Genomic DNA, 20,122 nt, shown 5'->3' with positions numbered 1-20,122 from the left:
GGTCGGAGAAGAATCTCTCAAACCTTATGGTTGGGCCTCCCTCACTATTCTCTTGTATGCACACATTCTTCCACAATATTTACCTTTCTCCAATTAAAGTATTCACCAGGCGTAGGTGGCACTGCCCTCTGCCTAGTGTTCAAAGAAAAGTCCTGCAGAAATCCCATCTAAACAAGTGCACATGCAATGAAGCAAGCCCCTTAACAGTGTTAATATGGTGTATTCTTTTGGAAACCTATTGTCATTTTGTTAGGAGCGGCCGCAGAGCCCTCCAGTCATTATTTCCTCCGAAAGTGACAACTAAAAGCATTTTTCTTATTTCAGCATGACCCCAACACAGTACATACCAGTAGTCCACCTTCCTCGCCTCTAAAAATACCCGGTGATATATTCCTAGTGCGTCTGTGTGGTGATCAGACCACTGCTATTCCAGAAAAATACGCTGCCGTGTTGGACCTCATTTCGAGTTTGGCTGTGTGGGAAACAAGTTGAGGTAATTCCATTACCTCAATTTTTCCCGTGCCGACATATTACAGGTTTTGGCAGAATTACCACCCGTGGAAGTACGTGGTAATCCCACAGATTTTTTGAGGAAAAGTGGAGGATGTACCTCCAGAATGATGATGTCGGTGTATCCTCCACTTTTCCTAAAAACAATCAGCGGAATTACCACTTGTAATTCCACTGGTGGTAATTCCGCCAAAAATCCTAATGACTCCAGGAAATGGGGATTGACACTGCCTACCACCACTTGCAATAACATGGTAAATCCACGTGACCAGGTGGTGGTAACTGTAAATCCAGTTGGTGGAATCTTTGAGGATTTACCTCCGAAATACTGCTAAACTTGTAATGAGGTCCTAAGTGCCTAGTCCTGTGTGGTGCATCGGCTGCACCTTCGCTGCCCAACATTGACCAAACGCTGTATCTTGTTTTTCAGGGCCTGGGATTTCAAGCTTCGTTGGCCAAGAGGGATTCAGCAGCTCATAACCTGGATCACAAGCAAGAAATTAAACAGTGAGTAGCATTGTGAGGAACTTGCCGGCTGGTTCGGGGTTCAGCATGGCTGCTGGTGATTACCTTTTATTTTTGCATGACTTTCTCCTTGCTCGCAGAAGGTTTAACATCTGCATTTGTAATAGAAGTGAAGCCAATGGTTCGTTGACTTTAAATATATATTTTAGGTTGCTCTGGTTATTATTTTGCACTAATAGTTCTGATTCCTGCATGGCGTGAATCAAGTTGTGTCCTGCAGTATCGTTTGAGACCCTTTATCTCCAGTTTTAATAGTTATTATTATGTGTGTTACTTTATAGCGTTTCTTACGATATTTCCTCCAGCTTCTAATCGCTGTAGTAACAGGCACCATTCTTACTCCATTTTTCAATGTTCGGCTAGTTCTCGACCTCAGAAGGATGAAAGGCTAAGTCGGTTTTGCCACTAGATACGAACTTGCAAAGTTTAGGCTGCCCTCATGTCGGAGAACAGCACTTTACCAGCAAGCTCTACACCCATGTTGATGAAATAAAGTGACTTCCCGGGTATGATGCAGAAAAGTTAGATAGATCTTCTCCTACCTGTAATTGTACTTACTTTTATGCCTGTTAGTAACGCACGCAGAGGCAGCGAGTATTTGGTGGTCAGTCCATCCTCAACCAATCGTCATCGTCCTCATTATACAGGTCTTTATATCGGCAACATTTTTACATAAAAGTGCATAAAAAGAAAATCATTCAAATAAATATAATTAAGGCAAAATGAAAATAATCCTGAGTTAAGTCTTGTGTGTAGTGATTCACGAAAAGAATTGGGATAAATACAAAAAGAAGAACTTGTACGCATCACTAGATTGACAGATCTGTACACCTACACTTTCTGTAGGAGTAAAATAAATCACCTATGTGATAGTGTCAATAACATCTCAGCTCTGGTATCCATTTCCTCCACTGTACAAATAACTTCAAACCCTTATTTTAAGCCCAGCATGTCATTAAAATCCCAGTACATCATCACTTTGTCTGGCCAGTTTACAACAATAAATAGTTTACAACAATAAATAGTGTAATACTAAGCATTCTTAATGCCACAGATAGAAAATTAAATTCTGTATTCAAAGTTGTTATTGTATCATAAAAAGTATAATGTACATCCACAGAGAGAGCCGATGATGATAATGGCAGTGCTATCCGACACACTGACATAACAGATAAATAAAACTACCATTACGAGTTGGAATCCAAGAAGCAGATAGTAACGTAAGTTTCAAGAAGTGTAACGTAAAGTGGGTATGAAAATGGTTGAGAATAGAGTAATAGCATGGAAGAAACATTTAAAGTCTAAAATAGATGTATACATCAAGAGAGAGGTGCCCAATATACTGGCGCAACCATACATATCTAAGAGTGGACCCCAAATCTCTTGAAACACATCTGAGCCACCCCTCTTCTTGTAAAGAATTTTCTCAATTATTGACAAGGTCAGTAAATCATGAATCCAATCATCTACATTCATACATTTGGTTGATTTGCAGGCACATAGAATCATCTTCTTTGCTAACATGCATCCTCTGAATAGCCAAGCTTTGTTTGCTTTGGACAAGTCACGTATGCTTCTGTCATTGCCTAGGACAAATAATGAAGCCTCCATAGGTATTTCGGTCTCAAGGACGAGGTTTATCCTTATGTTTCTTTCCAGAATCCATTAGTTTCTGGCCATGACCAAATCAAGTGGCTCAGCATCCCCTGAGCTCTCCTCCACTTCCAGCAGATATCTTCCTGCAGTGCCCTTTTATGCATCCAGTCTGGTGTCCAATATGTTTGGTGTAGAAGTTTGATTTGACAGGTCTTATGTGGCTTAAAACACAAGCCAACTAAATGTATATGTATGTATATAGTTATAAGATTATGTACATAACTTTCTTATATTGTTGATGGAATGTTGTGTTATATGGACTGTGTTCAATGTTCCATAACAGAACTGGGCTCATGTGTCACTCATGTATCCGGGGAGGATGTTTGGGCTTGAAGAGAGAACCGTTGTGGTGATGTGAAAGGCTTGGGGCTGCTGAAGCTACAACTGAAATAAAGACTTAAAAACCTTACCGTGTCCATAGGATCATTTAGCGTAATAGTGGTGACAAGGATCCAGCGAGTTCAGCAGCCCCAGCCGGTCGTTTTTGCAGGAACATTCCAGTCGTGATTAACTTGAAGGAACAAGCGTTGAGCCGCTATATGGAGCCAGATGCTGGTGCAGCGAGCCTTTGAACTGTGCAAAAGCCGTCAGCTGAGTCAAGGTAGGCGCTGATGAGTGCAGCTCGCAAGAGTTTATAAAATGAGGGACAGCGATTACAAGTGTACCTCGCTGGTGCGTCCATAAATCAAGGGACAGCAAGGCACAGCGAAGAGCAGCGAGCCGTTAGTTGAGTACAGGCGTAGTGAGTATTTGGAGGTACATCGCTGTCACCAGAGTTGCGGTGGGCGTTTGCAATCACGTCTACCCAGCGTGTCAGTTAATTGAGGGACAAGCACTGCAGGAACAGCTGATAACGGTTCCAATGGGAACAAAGTCTCGTAAGACTTTCCAACCAACATCTTGAGGCCAGGCAATTCTGCAGACATTGCACTATACCAGTGCGTGTGCCGCCATTCTAAGGTTCGGCGCTTGAAGTAGACCAGTGTGTGTGCATGATCTAAATACAGATTTACAGAAATATTTGGCAAGCACAGTGATTATTGACAATTTCCCGGGGTTTGTTCAGAAAATTGTGTGGTGTTCACAGTCCATATAGTCATTGATACTTAACTGACATTAAAGAAAAATTAATATACCTGGGCATGCGCTATTTCTGGTACACTCAGGTGAGCCTAATGTCAATTGGGCAGATTGGAAAGATGGTTTCATGAGGTATTTGCATGGAGTAAATGGGATTAATTTTGCTGCCGATCGCAAGGACTTTCTGTTATATCATTGTCTGAGACAAGAGGGTCAGACAATATTTTTAAAAAACTACCAGATTTTCGGAGCCAAGAAACAGAGGGTTTGTCTTTTTTTGAGCAGAGCCTTTTGATGTTCGAAAAGCATTTTATCGTCAAGGAAAATAAATTCTTAGCGAGATACCACTTTGCCAAAAGATTGGAGACACAGTTGAAGAATGTGTTACTGTCCTTTGTGGTTTGGCCATCAAGTGTGACTACGCTCATTGTACAGATGAACATATTAGGGATCAGCTAATGATTTGATGTGCAGATCCCAAGATTAGGGAAACTTTGTGGTGGGAAGGAGCAAGTGGTGTGGATTTTTCATTGGAGAGGGCAATGGAAATTGCGAAAATGGTGGAGCAGATGGAGAAGTGCATTAAGCCTTTGGATACTGAACCTACGACGACTGCCACCGGCGGTGCAAATGCTGTTGACAAGAATAAATCTCGAAAATCACAGACTAAAGAAGAAACCAAACAGGCAAATACCAAGAAAGTGGATTTTAGGCAAAGGGTGGAAGGGAGACCTTTTGTCAAGAGATGTTATAGATGTGGAAACCCTGACCACATGGCTAGCGATAAACAGTGTTTTGCACATTATGTGATATGCAAGGACTGTGGAAGGAAGGGCCATATGGCTCGCTGTTGCAGGCACTGGAACAAGCCTGGTACTGTTAAAACGGTATAGGATTGTACAACTTTTTTGCAGGACAAAGAGAGTGATGGAGGAGAAGAAGTGTGTGTGGTAAATGCTGTTAATGCAGTGCCCAAATGAGTAAAAGCCCACACAGAGATATCAGTTAATACTGTACCAGTGAAATTACTGATAAATAGCAGGGCAGATTATACTCTTGTAAATATGGAAACTTGGAGGCAAACATTTAATTGTTGTGATCTACAAGAGGCAAGTGTGAGTGCACATGCTTATGGGGATGTTCCCATCAACATAGTTGGGCAATTTTGGGCTCAGTTCAGGTATGGTGGGAGTTGCGGCCAAGGAATGGTTAGCTGGACATCCAAGGTTGGGAATCTACTATCCTGGGATGATGAGGCTGATCTTGGGTTGAGACTTGATCCCAATCATCCCTTGCAGGTAATTGTTGTGCAGAGGGCCCAAGCTTCAGTGGAATCTGTTCAAATGAGGGAGAGAGAGGTGGTTGAGTTGTTTCCAGAGGTCTTTGCAGAAAGGATGGGATGTCTTAAGGGATTTGTCCATCTGATTAGATTAAGGCCTGGGGCGGTACCAATAAGGTTGAGAGCATGCACCATACCGCTTGTTTTACGGGCGGATGTGAAAAATGAACTGAAGCGAATGATGAATGAGGGTATAAGTGAGGAGGCTAATGTGGCAGAATGGATAAGCCCCATTGTGGCCGTGCACAAGCCTAATGGGAGTTTGAGGCTGTGCATTGACCTTAGGGGTATTAATAAATGTGTGAAGCCAGATAGATTTCCGCTGCCCAAAATTGATGATTTGCTAGTTTGAATAGGAGGGGCTGGAATTCTTTCAGTTCTTGACCTTAAGGAAGCTTACCATCCAGTTAAGCTACATCCTGACTCCATGCACCTAACTACTTTTATAACACCTTTTGGCCTATATTGATGCAAAAGGATGTTGTTTGGATCTGCCTCAAGTGTATTACAAAGGTCTATGAAAAAGTATTTAAATGGATTGGCAGGGACATGCTGCTATCAGGATGATATATTAGTGTGGGAGAGAATGAGGAGGAGCATGATGAGTGACTGAAAGAGGTGTTAATGAGAATAGCAAAAGCAGGTTTGACTATTTGGGCGGAGAAATGTCAAGTTAAAGTTGCAAAAGTCCAGTATTTGGGGCATGGGTTATCGGTGGATGGTGTGAAATCGAAATATGCAACCTTAGAGGCAATAATGAAGATGAATTCCCCAAGAGATAAAAAGGAATTGTTGTCATATCTGCGGTTGGTTGAATTCCATGGGAAATGTATCAAGGATTTGGCTGAGAGGACAAAAACCATGAGAACATTTTTTAAGGAAGGTGTGAGATTTGCTTGGTATGAAAAGTGCAATGAAGAATTTGAGGACATAAGAAATTCTTTGGTGAGTGCGCCCATTTTAAAGGGATTTAAGGATGATTGGGAAGTGAGAGCGGACTTGGATGTGTATTGATGCAAAGAAAAGGGTATGATTTGCACACCATTGCTTTTGCATCGCGCGTTCTTAAGAAGCCTGAGAGGCATTATTCCGTTCTTGGCCTCTGTGTGGGGGATTGAAAACTTCCGCCAATTTGTGTGGGTGAGAACATCTGTGGTAGTGACTGATCACAAGCCGTTGGTGGGCATTTTTGAAAGGAAAGGGTTGGATGGAGTTTCGCAAAAGATTATCAGGTGGATTTCTTTTTTGACATGGAAGTAAAACACGTGAAGGGTCAGCTAAATGTTATTGCTGATGCGTTGTCTCGCAATCCCATAGAGGAGAATGATGTTATGATGTTTGAGGAAGAAGGCATAGTTTTTGTGAACAGTACGGTTGCCAAGGAAAGTGACTGGAGAGAAGAAGGTGACAAGGATGCAGTTTACGGTGACACATATGTTCAGGTGGGATGACCAGTAGAAGAGCTGGATGATGAGTTGATGAGGTACAGGAGGGTGAAACAAGAAATGTGTGTGGCGAAAGGAATATTGTTGAGGGTAGTGGTGCCGTAGGGCATGAGGAGAGTTGTGTTGGAAATCCCTCACGAGGGACACTTTGGTGTCAGTAAGACACAGGGTCTAATACAGCAAGATTTGATTTTTGTTGGCCTGGAATGGACTGTGATATTGAGTCATTTCTGAAGGGGTGCGAGGCGTGTTTGGATAGTGATAAGGCCCTATGTACTAGAGTACCGCCTATGAAGATGGTGGCCTCACCCAGTTCAGTTTGGATGTGGTGGCAATGGACATATTGGGTCCTGTGTCTTTTCGGGAGCCAGAGGCGCATATCTAATTGTTCTGATGGATTTGTTGTCAAAGTGACCGGAGGTGTGCATTGTGAGGGACATTAGTTCTCCTAAGATAATACCATTTTTTGAGTCAGTGTTCTGAGAGAGAGGGATTTCCTAGAAATATTGTGTCGCATAATGGCGCCCAGTTTGTGTGAAGAGAGATGAATGTATTTCTGCAGGATAATGGCATTGAGCATTCTACCACAGCTCTCTCTAATCCCAAAGGAAATGCAACGGTTGAAAGATTTAATAGAACGTTGATAGAGGTGATTGGAATTGCCATTGCGTCAGATGGAGATTGGGAACGGACTGTTATGGAGCGGGTGGTACAATATAGAGTTGCGCCTCACCAGGTGACATGTTTCCCCCGTTTGAGGCTTTGTGGTAGAGGATCCTGAATTCTAGGTTGCATCCTGGTTGGATGAAAAAATGTGTGGAAGTGCATGGAGAGGTACAAACAGTGGTTTTGCAGGAGAGGATGTTGAATGTGCAAAAGAGGGCCAAGGTAAGGTATGATGAAAAGAATTGCATGAAGGAATGTGTTTTGAAAGGCGGTGTGGTGGTCAAGATAAGGATAGGAAGGAGAGTAGATAAAGGAGTTATCAAGTTCTCGACTCCGATGAAGGCGGTGAAAGATCTGGGTAACACGGTTTTGTTGAGTAATGGTGAGAGGTGGAGGAAAGAAAGGGTAGCTGATATGAATGTGATGGTGGTGGGTACAACAGTTATTAGGTTGGAGTGGCATTAGCTGCAAGGAGAGGAGGTCTGTTGCGTAAATATGACATGTTGTGAAGTCAAACACCCCGTGAAGGAAAGAAGGTGTGTTATGTAGGTAAAAACACAAGCCAACAAAATGTATATGTATGTAGTTATAAAATTATTTACATAGCCTTCTTATATCGTTGATGCAATGTTGTGTTCTATGGACTGTGTTCAATGTTCCATAACAAAACTGGGCTCATGCTTCACTCATGGTTCCGGGGAGGATGCTTTGACTTGAAGAGCGAACTGTTGTGGTGATGGGAAAGGCTTGGGGCTGCTGAAGCTACAACTGAAATAAAGGCTTGAAAACCTTACTGTGTCCAGAGGATCATTAAGCATAATACAAGGCTCTAAGCTTCCAGTCGAGTGAGGACAATTGTATATTGTGACAGCACCCCACTGAATTTTCCTGATTCAGGGTTTCTCTGATTTGCTGGGCCCACATTGTGTTATTCCCACATCCTTCATATGTGTTGTAGCCATAAGTTTATATAGCGCAGCTGCGGGGTGTCCACAAGTGAAACATGTCATCATATACAACCTGACCAGTGTGAGAAACCAAAGGGTGGCCCACCCACTAGTTCTCTAGGACTTGTCATCCAGGTGGCCTGGACACAGCCATTGCTTTTGGATCCAGTTCCTGGGGGTGGACCAGTGTGGGACGATCACCTGGGTGAGGGGTCTTCGGAGAGTGTAGCTGAGATAACCAATGGTATTCCTCCCTTTTCTGTTCATCTACCCCATCTTATTTTTCAGGATTGTCCAAATTCCCAACTCCCCCCTGCTTTTACATAAACACTAGGCCGAGGAAGAGGGTCACTGAGATTAACCAGACTAACTCTCTCATATCGTACTGGACATGTCCTGTTAATTAGGTCAGGCAAAGTCAGGCCCTTTACACTAAGTGCACACACCTAATACCAATTAGCTATGCTCACACAAATAAAAGGCAACACCTAAAGACACACTCTGAGCAAGGCGGAACACAAGTATGAGCTGAACTTCTGGGACGAAGGCACACCTACTTGAGCAGAACGGACCAAGGGACAAGATCAGCGGAAGCAAACCCCAAGGGTTCCCTAATGGAGGTTGTTGCCTCCGACAGGTGGAGAAGGCCAGATCCCACATGTGAAGACTGCATTGTGTTTCTAGGACACCAGAGACCCTCCTGGGTGAATGGCAGAGTTGGGGAGGCGAGGCCAAGCCTGTGGTACTAACCTTGACTTGTGAATTGGAAATAGCAAAAACAAGAGAGAGTTGCACACAGCAGTGATTTGGCAAGCAACCTGAGAGACCGGTGTGTGTTAAAGTGAATGATGATTGTACTGCTTCAATTACATCATTGATGAGTGACATGAGGTAATGATCCTTTTCTGTTATCTGGTTAAGACTCCTGTAGTCAATTAATTAAGTTCTCTACTATCTTTTTTGGGGATCAAAAAAAGCGATGCTCCTGCCGGGGACTTGGATTCTTGAATAAGACTGTTGGCTAAATTGTTATCCAGGTATTTGCGTAAAGATTTTTTTCCCCAAACTGATAGAGACTGCATTCTTCCAAAAGGAACCACTGCATTGGGTTTGATGTCAATAGCGCAGTCTTCCGAACGATGTGGAAGTTGGCGAGATAACCTGTCCTCGAACATGCCTTCATAATCTTGATACTCGACAGGAATCATGCTAACATCATGTATAAGAGGATAAGGAAGGGCTGGACCAAGAACTGAGGCCAGGTGTGTCCCTGCTGAATTTTCTGTTTCATAACAACGGGTCTTGCATATGGATGATGTTAGTTGAACAGTGTTATCCGTCCAATTTATTTGAGGGTTATGGTATCTCAGCCACAGGACTTCTAATATTAGAGGGAAATGTGCAGCTTGGCTTATTTCAAAGGTAAGTTCCTCCTTGTGTTGGTGAATGCCCATCATAAGCGGAATGGTTTGTTGAGTGACTGGGCCTGAGCATAGTGGTCGACCGTCCACTGCTTCTACTGTTTGAATTTCTGTCTTTCTTTCCAACGGTATGTTATGTTGCTTAGCCCATGCACTTTCAATAAACATTCCAGTGACACCGCAATCCAATAGTGCTAAAGCTGTTACGGGGCTGATGGTTGATCCTTGTATCGTCACCTTTAGGACCACTAGGCGATCATCCATGAGTTGTCTGACTGCAGTAATGCGGATATAGGCACTCACTACAATACCTCGGTCACCTGTCCCCACTAGGGCCGGGATTTGTAGTTTCCCTGCTTCTTAGGAGGGACATCGGGGCAATCGCGTAGGAGATGGCCTTTAGAACCGTGATACAAAGGCCCTGATCACGTCTCCTTTGTCTTAGGGGTCAACGGTCTTCTGGCCATTCCTACCTGCATGGGTACATCAGAAGAGGGTGAGTCTCTAGGCATGGAGGGAAGACTTTGTCGAGGCAGCATAGATGGTTCTCTGGTCTTCTATTGTTCTTCTTGTTCTTCTCTTCTTTCCTGTAGTCTAAATTCAATCTGCAGGGCAGCAGAGATCAGTTCAGCTAGAAAAACAGGGCGTGGAATCCAGACTAACCCGTCTTCGATCTCCTCGTCCCCAGCAAAATATTTTATATTGTGCAGATTCAGACCACCCTGATCCTTGTGACAGCAGTTTGAACCTTGCTACATAAGCCAGAATCTCCTGATTCCCTTGTCTGACATCGAAGAGAGATTTGTAAGCATGAAAGTCATTTCTGTCTCTCAAACATGTCTTTAAGTGCTTATACGAAGGCAGCATTTAAGCTACTAAAGGACTTCCAGAGATAAGCAATGGAATAGCCCAAGATAAGTCATTTCCAGGCATTTTTTAAATCATAAACCCAATCTTAGCCTTGTCTGTGGCAAACGTGTTATGTCGAAACAGAAAATGGACTGTACAAGAGTCCAAATACACTGTCATCCGGGGGAACCATCAAACTTCCCTGAGGCCAAGATCCCAATTGGTGCGTCGGGAATAACTGCATCTCTTGCAGTCACCATATTTCTTAGGGTATCATTTTTGGCCTTCAAGGCCTGTACTTCAGCTGAAAGGCCTTGTACGGCATGAATCAATTCTTGCATCTGCACCATCCTGTTAGTGTCCTTTTGGCATTGCAAACTCTCACCTGAGTCTGAAGAATCGGAATCCTTTCGGGACGTTCTGGACTTTCCTTTCTTTGTCTTAGTCTTGGTCTTGTCTCGGAGCTGCTCCTGGAAGAGATACGGCCTATCCTCGCCTGACGCCACAGTGGCCTCCTATAAATGACCACTGGTTCGACACTGTGGCGGCCTGGCAGGATGTGCCCAAAGTAGTGAGGGAAAAGCCCTAAGGCACAAAAACCCTCTTTCAAGCAAAGTGGAGAGTACGGGCCATTCAGTTTGCTGGCAGTCAATGAGGCTGATGTAGGATGAAGTCGAGAGATCCAAGGAATACAATATACAGAGAGATTCCAAGCGAAAGGAGAATGAGAGGCAAAAAAGGGGAGGAACCAAGAAGCAGTACCATAGTGGGGGAGATTGCCACAGCAGAGAATCGATTCTGAAGTCAGGCATCCAGGAGAAAGGGAGATGAAAGTGGGAGAGGTTCCGAAGGCAGGACGGGTGTAAGAAGGTGGAAGCAGGGCAAAGCCATACACAGGGAGTAATCTAACACAAGCATCTAACCCAAAGGCTGCCGAAGCAAACAGGGTTGCAGCGCAATGCACGTTGAGTATTCGCTGGTAAATGGGGAACTCCGGGTATCCGGCGGCCATCTTGGTTGTAGACTAGACTGTTGCTGTAGCTTGAATAGCAACATGACAGGACACTTGTACTTCTAATCCTCTGTACGAAATGAAGCATTCTGCGCCCTCTGCGCCATCGATGCCACAGGGACCAGCGGGCCAATGTGACATTAGCTAAACAACTGGGATGAGGAGAAAACTTTCAAAAATGCTACTTGGGAAGGGGGCGCTGCTGCGCAACAAGATGGCCGCTTGAGCACAGAGCTCCTCTCCGGCATGAATCCTGATTAAATAATACTCTGTTTCCTGAACACTCGGAACGGCAAAAGCAGAGGTATTGTTCCCGCGGGCCATCCTCGCCCTGCATGCGAAAGAACGAATGAAAACGGACATTCTACACCAGAGAACTGAAATTGGTCTAGAGGTGGGAGACCCGAGCCGCCCTTGGTTCCACATGAATCCACCTGAGAGGCGCTGCTTCTGAAGGCAGCTGGGCCCTGTAGTGGGTGGAGCGCCGTTGGCGGGCAGCAGGCGCGAAGTGGTCCTGCGCCCATACCCTGGGACATCCTGAAACACGACTCACTTCGGGTGGCTTGCAGTGTATGCATTCCTTGCGCGGTGTGAGCGGAGTGGGAATCTCCCTCGGCACCCCCGCTCCCGCGGCTCCGAGGCCAAGACTCACCCGCTCTGCTCTGGAATACTCCCTCTGTGTCGGCCGCGTGTGACGTGCTGCTGGAGACTGGGACAGCGGCGGCACCTCGCGTCGCGGGGGAGAGAGACAATCAGCACCACAGCATCGTTAGGCGTCGAACAGGACACGGCACCTCCTCCTCCTTCCCTATTAAGCCGAAGGCCAGCTTGAGCAGACAGACAGTGGGGCACCGACGTATGGCCCGGGGCCCGGCTGCATAACGTAACATCCCCCTGGCGTGGCCCATGCTGCACGAGGCCGACAGTGATCCTGTGTCGGTTGCTGGCGGGTACGGGGGCCCCATACGTGGCGGTGGGGGTGGGAGCTGGGCGGTGGGGTGCAGGCGAACTCCAGGGACCGGCACCAGAAAGGAGACGCTCCTAAGTGGCACGCTGCATCCAAATTCGTTGTTGAAGAGGGAAAGGGGAGAGCCTATTCCCCTTGGTTTCTGGTCTCTGTCATCTGGATCCCCACATGAGAAATAGTGGTCAGATATCCACAGGCAAATTCGAGCTTGCAACATAACCCCTGCTAACATCCTCCAGGAGGACCAGGCCGCATAACCCCAGATGGAAACCATCGGGCTTGGAATTACTTTTTCCTTCAGCACCCCCAACTGAGTGCTGCCCTGCACTCCGGCTCTCGTAAGCATCCCACGGCAGAACGCACAGATGCCGCAGCCCTAGCCTGAAAGAACACAGCACTGAAACGCACACAAACGTGAGAAGACACAGTCCATTCAGCATTCTGCTTGCGGCCCAAGTCAGGTATATCCTTGACACAGACTCAGGCGAGCATTGTCGACTCCCCCTAAGTATCTCTTACTCTGGCCCAGGCAACTCTGACCCTGCTGCCACCCTGCTATACCACGAAAATCGGCGCCACCTAACTTTGAAGAGCATAGGCTGGTGCTGCAAGGTAACCGGCCTCGCAGACACACTATTGACCACCTGCGCCCCGGTTGGCTTCACATTCCCCCCGAACTATCTCCGACCTCACCTTGCCAAACATCCTTACCATACTAACTGGCACAAGCGACACAGCCACTTCAACAATGCCCTGAAACAATGTGGTCAAAGGCAGAAAGATGGGGCCTATGGACTCCTTTACGAGCTCACAGTCGCCCCCCGAAAGCCGATCCCGCCGACATCTGCCTCAACCTCAGCGACAGAAGACACAAAATTTGATCACCTGTTAACCACTGTACAAAATGGGTTCCTGGCAATCTATGTCAAGCTTGATGACATTGTTTCAACAATAGGCTCCCTCAAAGCCCGCGTGGACAAAGAAAGTGCCAGAATCACAGAGACTGAAAACAGAATTGGCATAAACGAAGATTCAACTCGACAAAACACTCATGATTTATCACTCCTGAGAGGGGAAATGAATAAACTCCGAGATAAGTGTGATGATTTGGAATCTAGATCTAGACGCAACAACATCCGAATAGTCGGCCTTTCGGAAACCCTTTGCAAAGGCCCAATGGAATCCCAAATCGAAAACCTCTTAAATTCCTTCTTGGGGGAATACGCATTCCCACCACAATTCCTAGTGGAGCGAGCGCATCGCGCTCTCGCTCCGCCGCCCAGGCGAGGGGCCCCTCCCCGTACGGTTATTGTCAAACTGCTGGACTACAGGGATAGAGACGCCGTCCTAAAGCTGGCAAGAGAGAAGGGACCCCTGAGGTTCAGCAATGACAACATTCATATCCACCCCGACCTCTCTGCAGGAGTCCAAACCTAAAGACGATCCTACAAGACCATCAAGCGCCAGCTGCGACTGAGACAGGTACCCTACGCTCTCCTTTTCCTGGCAAAGCTGTGCATACAGCAGGGTGGACGGGTGCATTTCTTTGATACTCCTACAGCTGCCCTGGCATATATGGAAGCCCCAATACCCCTCCCACCAGGGAGACAGGAATTAGACCAGAAAGATCTGCAGCGGCCTGTATAGGCCTGAAACAAGAGTCCCAGCAGCCAACCATAGTTCCATCAGACTCCTGTCTTTAACATGAAATGATGGAAGTAAAGCAGAAAAAAAAGGGAGCATCACCGCTTCCCATTCCTGAATGCAACCGGATGAGACGCGCTCGACTACGAAGCGGAGTTGCTGCACTCGTCCCCCTCTTTGGGAATATCCACAAGTTAGTATTAAGGGGTCATCATCAAGTTGGGTTCGATGGTGTTGGTGGGGGTGGGCACAGGTAACACAGGACTGTTCTATTGTTCAAGAACAATGTTGTTGCCTCAGAAGGCCCCAGTTGGGCATCAGGCAAAGAGTTTAACTGGTATGTTAACCGCAGAAAATGCATTCACTGCTCCACTGACTGCTCTCCTTTATTGGAAAACCCACCCTTCCAAGCTTTATCATGATGCACGGAAATGGCGCAGAAAACAAGGTCACTCATGGGACTAAAACTTAAAATGTTTACTTGGAACATTTGTGGGTTAAACAATAGAGCGAAAGCCAGCAAAGTGGGAGCTTATATTAACAGGCACCATCCACACATCGCCATGCTCCAAGAGACTCATGCGTTAAAAGGAACCAGCGAGAGTATCTTGAGACAATGGGGCAACAATAGACATTACACCGAATACTCCTCCCAGAACAGAGGTGTCATCACGTTGATGCACCCCTCACTGGGGTTTGCCACTGAAAGAAGTAAGATTGACCAACAGGCAGATATGTTGTGGTCTGGGGTACCGTGGCAGGTGAAAAACTCATACTGGTCAACACGTATGGTCCAAATCTTGACGACCCAGAGTTCTACATCCATCCCCTCGATGAAATTGGCCCGACAGCGGATGCTTGGATCTTGTGGGGGGGGGATCTTAACACTATCCTCGATACCAGATTAGATAGGTCCTCAAATAAACCAAGACCCCTCACCAAGGCGGCTAATGTTATATGTCAAGCCCAAGATGAATTAACCCTGTCTGATGCCTGGAGAGGGATCCATCCAACAGATAGACAATACACGTTCTATTTCTCAGTCCACGACTCTGAATCCAGAATAGATTACTAGCTCATCTCGTCCCCTCTGATCCACTCAATCGAGTGCTGCGAAATCCTCCCACGCACGGTCTCGGACCATTCCCCGATCATACTTGAAGTGTCGTTTCCCAACATCAAACGCCCAGCATAGCGATGGAGGATGCCCCCCAACATATTAAAAGACCCAAATGTAGTAGACGCACTACACACCGAGATGGAGGAATTCTTTCAACTGTGGACAGCTGGGCATCCATATGGGAAACATTTAAGGTGTGGGTGCGGGGCAACTTGATGTCCAAAACCACTGGTCTCCTTAAATCTGTTAGAACTGAATTGGGTAACACCGAAACACTGTTGAAAGCAGTCGAGACTGACTACAGCACAACTCATGACAAACATACGCTGGCCGATATTAACACACACCTCTAAATTTCAACGACTTAGCAACCAAGGAACAACATTACATGGCCACTCCAATCAGGGAACGTAGATACAGCGAGGGCAACAGAGCGGGACATCACCTAGCATGCATACTACTAAACAAATATAATCTTACCCCGATCACAAGCATCCTGACGGATGAGGAAACAGTGGTACATGGGGAGGAAGAAATAAACACTGAAACACTGAGTTCGCAGAATACTACAACAACCTCTATGCTAACCACAACATATGTACACAAGACGATATAAAGATATATTTGAGTAGGATCGCCCTCCCTAGACTATCATTAGAAGACAACTGGTCCCTCAAACAGCCAATAATAAGCGACGAAATTGCTGAGGCGATTAAATCCCTAGCAGCAGGCAAAACACCGGGGCCTGACGGTTTGAACGCTGATCTGTATAAGGCATACTCCTCAATACTCGCCCCGATACTAACCCTCGTTTGGGAAGAGGCTATGAATGCTGGCTCACTCCCAGACACAATGTCAGACGCAGTCATAACTGTGCTGCTGAAACCCAGACGCCCTCCCCATGAACGTTCCTCCTTCCGCCCCTTGTCTTTGATTAATACAGATGCCAAAATTTAAGCAAAGGTACTCGCCGCTAGACTGTTGCCCAAAATGACTACCCTAATACACCCCGATCAGTGCAGTTTCATTCAACGAGATCCGCGGCCCTAAACTTGCGCAGGCTATTTAGCATCCTGGCACAGATCAAACCGGAAGCACAAGCAGCAGCCATATCACTAGACACTGAGAAAGCGTTTGACTCGGTTTCATGGCTATATATGTTCTAGGTCCTTCACAAATTCGGATTCGGCCCGTATCTGATAGGGTGTGTCAAACTCCTTTACTCCTCGCCCAAAGCCAGAGTTCTAACCAATCGAACCCTATCCAGTCATATCACTTTACGCAGAGGTACCAGACAGGGATGCCCCTTCTCCCCCATACTTTTTGCCCTTACGATAGAACCAGTGGCGGCTGCAATTAGAGCCGAGCAAGAACTGAGGGGTATAAAAATGTCCCGCGTATACCAAGCCATGTCACTATATGAAGACGACGCACTGTTGTACATCCGTGAACCGGAAAAGAACCTATCCCCTATACTGGCCGTGATAAGCGACTTCACCACACACTCAGGCTACAAAATCAACACTGCCAAATCTGAAATCTTCCCGTTAACACATGCTACTGTTTGCCACACACACACACATGGTCTATCTTGGGCTCCCGACTATATTAGATATCTGGGAATCCTGGTTTCCCGAGACAAGGCCTCCCTATACATAGACAACTACGAATCCACACTACAGACTCCAAATTTGGACTAGACTCCCCATATCCCTCGCAGGCCGTATAGCGGTACTCAAGATGACAGTACTCCCCAAGCTCCTTTACATTTTCTGCAATGTACCCATATGGCCGGATAGACCTTTCTTTGATAACATGCGGTCCATGGCTACCTCTTTCGTGTGGAACGGAGGAGCCAACAGGATGAAATGGGATAAGTTGGTTGAGCCCTATGAAATGAGAGGCTTTGCTGCCCCCGACTTCGAGCTGTATTATTATGTAGCACAGACACATTATGCTAAATACTGGTAAAACCCCTCGGATAGAACACCACACATACCTATCGAGCGATATTCGGTCCGCCCAAGTGACCTGAGATCCACAATATTTGCAAAATCCCACAAAGACGATTGTAGGTTCGACCCAGCCTCTTGCACAATTGCAGCATGGGTCGCAATTAACAAGCGGCTAAGCATAGATACCCCCTATGACTCTCAGGCCCCGCTCTGGAGCTTTCCAGATATTAAACCAACCTACGATATAGGCATACAGAAAAACTGGATCCCAGAATACGAACTTAAAATGAAAACTATGTTCCCAAATGGAAAATTCGTCACCCCAGAAGATTTCGCAGACACTGTAGGGAGAAACCAATTGGTCACTCCACAATTCCTCTGTATGAAGGCTGCTTTCAAGAAACGGTGGCCAACATTCCCAGATGAACCCCCCGAACATGCATGTTACCAGTCATTATACTCGGAGGCGGGCACCGGGGTATCCAAACTATACAATATAGTCCAAACACGCACAAAATCACTGAACAACATCAAAACTTTGTGGGAAAAGGACATGGGTATAACAATTGAGTCAGGGAAATGTTCCAGATATTGTCTTCTTTCTAAGAAGGTCTCACTAAACGCAGACCTAAGACTAATACAATTTAAGATCCTGAATAAGCTACACTTTACTCCAGCAAAAATGGCAACATTTCACAATACCCTCTCCGACAACTGCCCGAAATGCCATACTCTTTGTGCAGACTCTTTCCATATGTACTGGGCCTGTCCCTTGATAGCTGGATTCTGGCGTGATGTAGCAAACATCCTGGAGGAAATGACACAAATCCCTGCACACCTCAACCCTCCAAAATACATGTTCGGCGACATCGGAAAAGTCCCAGAAAAAACAAGGAGATTATTTAATGTCTCGTGTGCAGTAGCGAAGAAATGCATATTCAGAAATGGAAGAGCAATCATGCCCCAAGTATAGAACAATTCCTCACAGCCTTGACTTACGTAAATGAATGTGAAGAGAACTATGTAGGAATGGTGCCCGCATCATGCAAACCAAAAGACATTTGGACATTGTTTAGAGCGTACCTGGGCGGCGCCCCATCAGACATTGAGAACTCAGACAGTGAATGAACACGCAAAACAGCTTATTAAACGGTCACCCGAATGTAACTTTATGCTATGCATATGTGCGGGTATATATACCTGATGTACAAAATCGGAGGCCAATGTGGGTTATTATTGTGAAAATATATACACCTGTCAAGTAGACGGGAAACTGCAGAGAGTGTGATGTGATATGCAAACCAAACATAAAGTTTATTAAAAAGAAATTCTACTTGGGACCCCTGCTAAAAGGTAAGTTAAAAACCGCATATCAGTTGTGTTGTAAGTGGAAAAAGGACAGAGCCCCTTTAAGAAGGAAGCCCAGGACTATGGGAGGGAGCGGGAGGCAGGAGGAAGGGGAGGAGCAAGGGAAGGGAAACGGCAGTAAGAGCATGGAGGAATAAAGGGAAGGTTGGAGAGGCAATGGCTCCTGTGTCTGTCATTCGGCGTGCGTGTGAATGGCCCACCTCAGCAGTATAACAACTGGCGATGAAGGGAAACGTCCCACGCCGTGGAGGAAATGGTACAGGTGACACCCCATGCAGGAGGTAGAAGGGCCTGGGTGCCCAGCAGCAGTACGGGCCTGTGCGCCCAGCAATAATGGAGGGCCCGTGCGCCCAGCAGAACAGGAAGACGGAGGGCCCGGGAGCCCTGCAACGGAGGAGTACGGGTGCAGGACCTGCATACCCACCAGCATCCGGGGGCCCATGTGCCCGCAGTGACCGAGGGCCGGCGCGCCCGCAGTAACGGAGGGCCTGTGCGCCTGTAGTGTGTAAGGGCCCGTGAGCCCAGCAGTGAAAGTGGGCCCGTGAGCCCAGCAGTGAAAGCGGGCCCGTGAGCCCAGCAGTGAAAGCAGGCCCGTGAGCCCAGCAGTGAAAGCAGGCCCGTGAGCCCAGCAGTGAAAGCGGGCCCGTGAGCCCAGCAGTGTGGAAGGGCCCGTGAGCCCAGCAGTGGAGGAGGGCCCGTGAGCCCAGCAGTGTGGAAGAGCCCGTGGCCGTGAGCCCAGCAGTGGGGAAGGGCCCATGCGCCCAGCAGTGGTGGAGGGCCCGTGTGCCCAGCAGCAGTAGTGGAGGGCCCGGGTGCCCAGCAGCAACAGGGGCCCGTGTGCCCAGCTGTGTCCGGGGGCCCGAGAGCCCGCAGTGAAGACAGACGGGCCTGCGAGCCCAGCAACCAATGGGGGCTGCGTGTGCCCGGCAGCTGCCGAGAGCCGTGCGCCTGCAGTGAGGAGGGGCCCGTGTGCCCAGCAACGGAGGAGACTGAGGACCCGTTCGCCCACAACAGAGAGAGACCGGTGAGGAGCTCCGGAGGAGGGCCAGTGTGCCCCGCAGTGAAGAGGAACACAAGAAAAGGACCCGTGTGCCCAGCAGCTTGAAGGGCCCGTGTGCCCCGCAGCCCAACAGCGGCCTGTGCGCCCTGTCGGAGGGCCTGTGAGCCCAGAAGTGACCGAGGAAGGCCTGTGTGCCCGTCGCTGATCTGAGGCCCAGTGTGCCTCGAGAAGCTGAGGCCCGAGCGCCTTTAGAAGGTGAGGCCCGTGCGCCTCGAGAGGAAGAGGCCCGTGTGCCTGGGAGGACAAAGAGGGCCCGTGCGCCCGTCATCGACCGGATGCCCGTGTGCCGTGAAGGTGAAGCCCGTGCGCCTCGAGACGGAGAGGCCCGTGTGCCTGGAAAGCGAGGAGAAAGCGCCGGAGGATCCAGGCGGGCCCGTGCGCCCAGGAGAGAAGAGCCAACACCGTGACGCGAGAAGACCCGGAAAAGGGGAATCCCCGTGTCTCCCCACGTGACATCCCAAGGGACAATTAAGTAAGAAAGATATGAATCCCCGTGTTTCCCCACGTGACACCCAGGGGGATAAGAAGCTAAGAACGCTACGGCAGAAGGGAATCCCT

At 47.4% G+C, this 20,122-nt stretch overlaps 1 protein-coding gene across 2 annotated transcripts in view; it reads left to right on the top strand.

Moving 5' to 3' along the window:
* ATP7B (ATPase copper transporting beta) overlaps nt 1-20,122 on the top strand; it is a 1,159,214-nt gene that overhangs the window by 538,441 nt on the left and 600,651 nt on the right. For both annotated transcript variants that reach the window (XM_069640108.1, XM_069640109.1), the window contains exon 6: nt 941-1,017. In XM_069640108.1, coding sequence (XP_069496209.1) covers nt 941-1,017 — 77 coding nt within the window. The remainder of the gene's footprint in view (nt 1-940; nt 1,018-20,122) is intronic.

Source organism: Ambystoma mexicanum, chromosome 7q, assembly GCF_040938575.1.
Source record: "Ambystoma mexicanum isolate Mex_15411 chromosome 7q, UKY_AmexF1_1, whole genome shotgun sequence".
Taxonomy (NCBI): domain Eukaryota; kingdom Metazoa; phylum Chordata; class Amphibia; order Caudata; family Ambystomatidae; genus Ambystoma; species Ambystoma mexicanum.
Note: the sequence above shows the minus strand (reverse complement) of the source record. Positions and strands in the feature narration are given on the sequence as shown.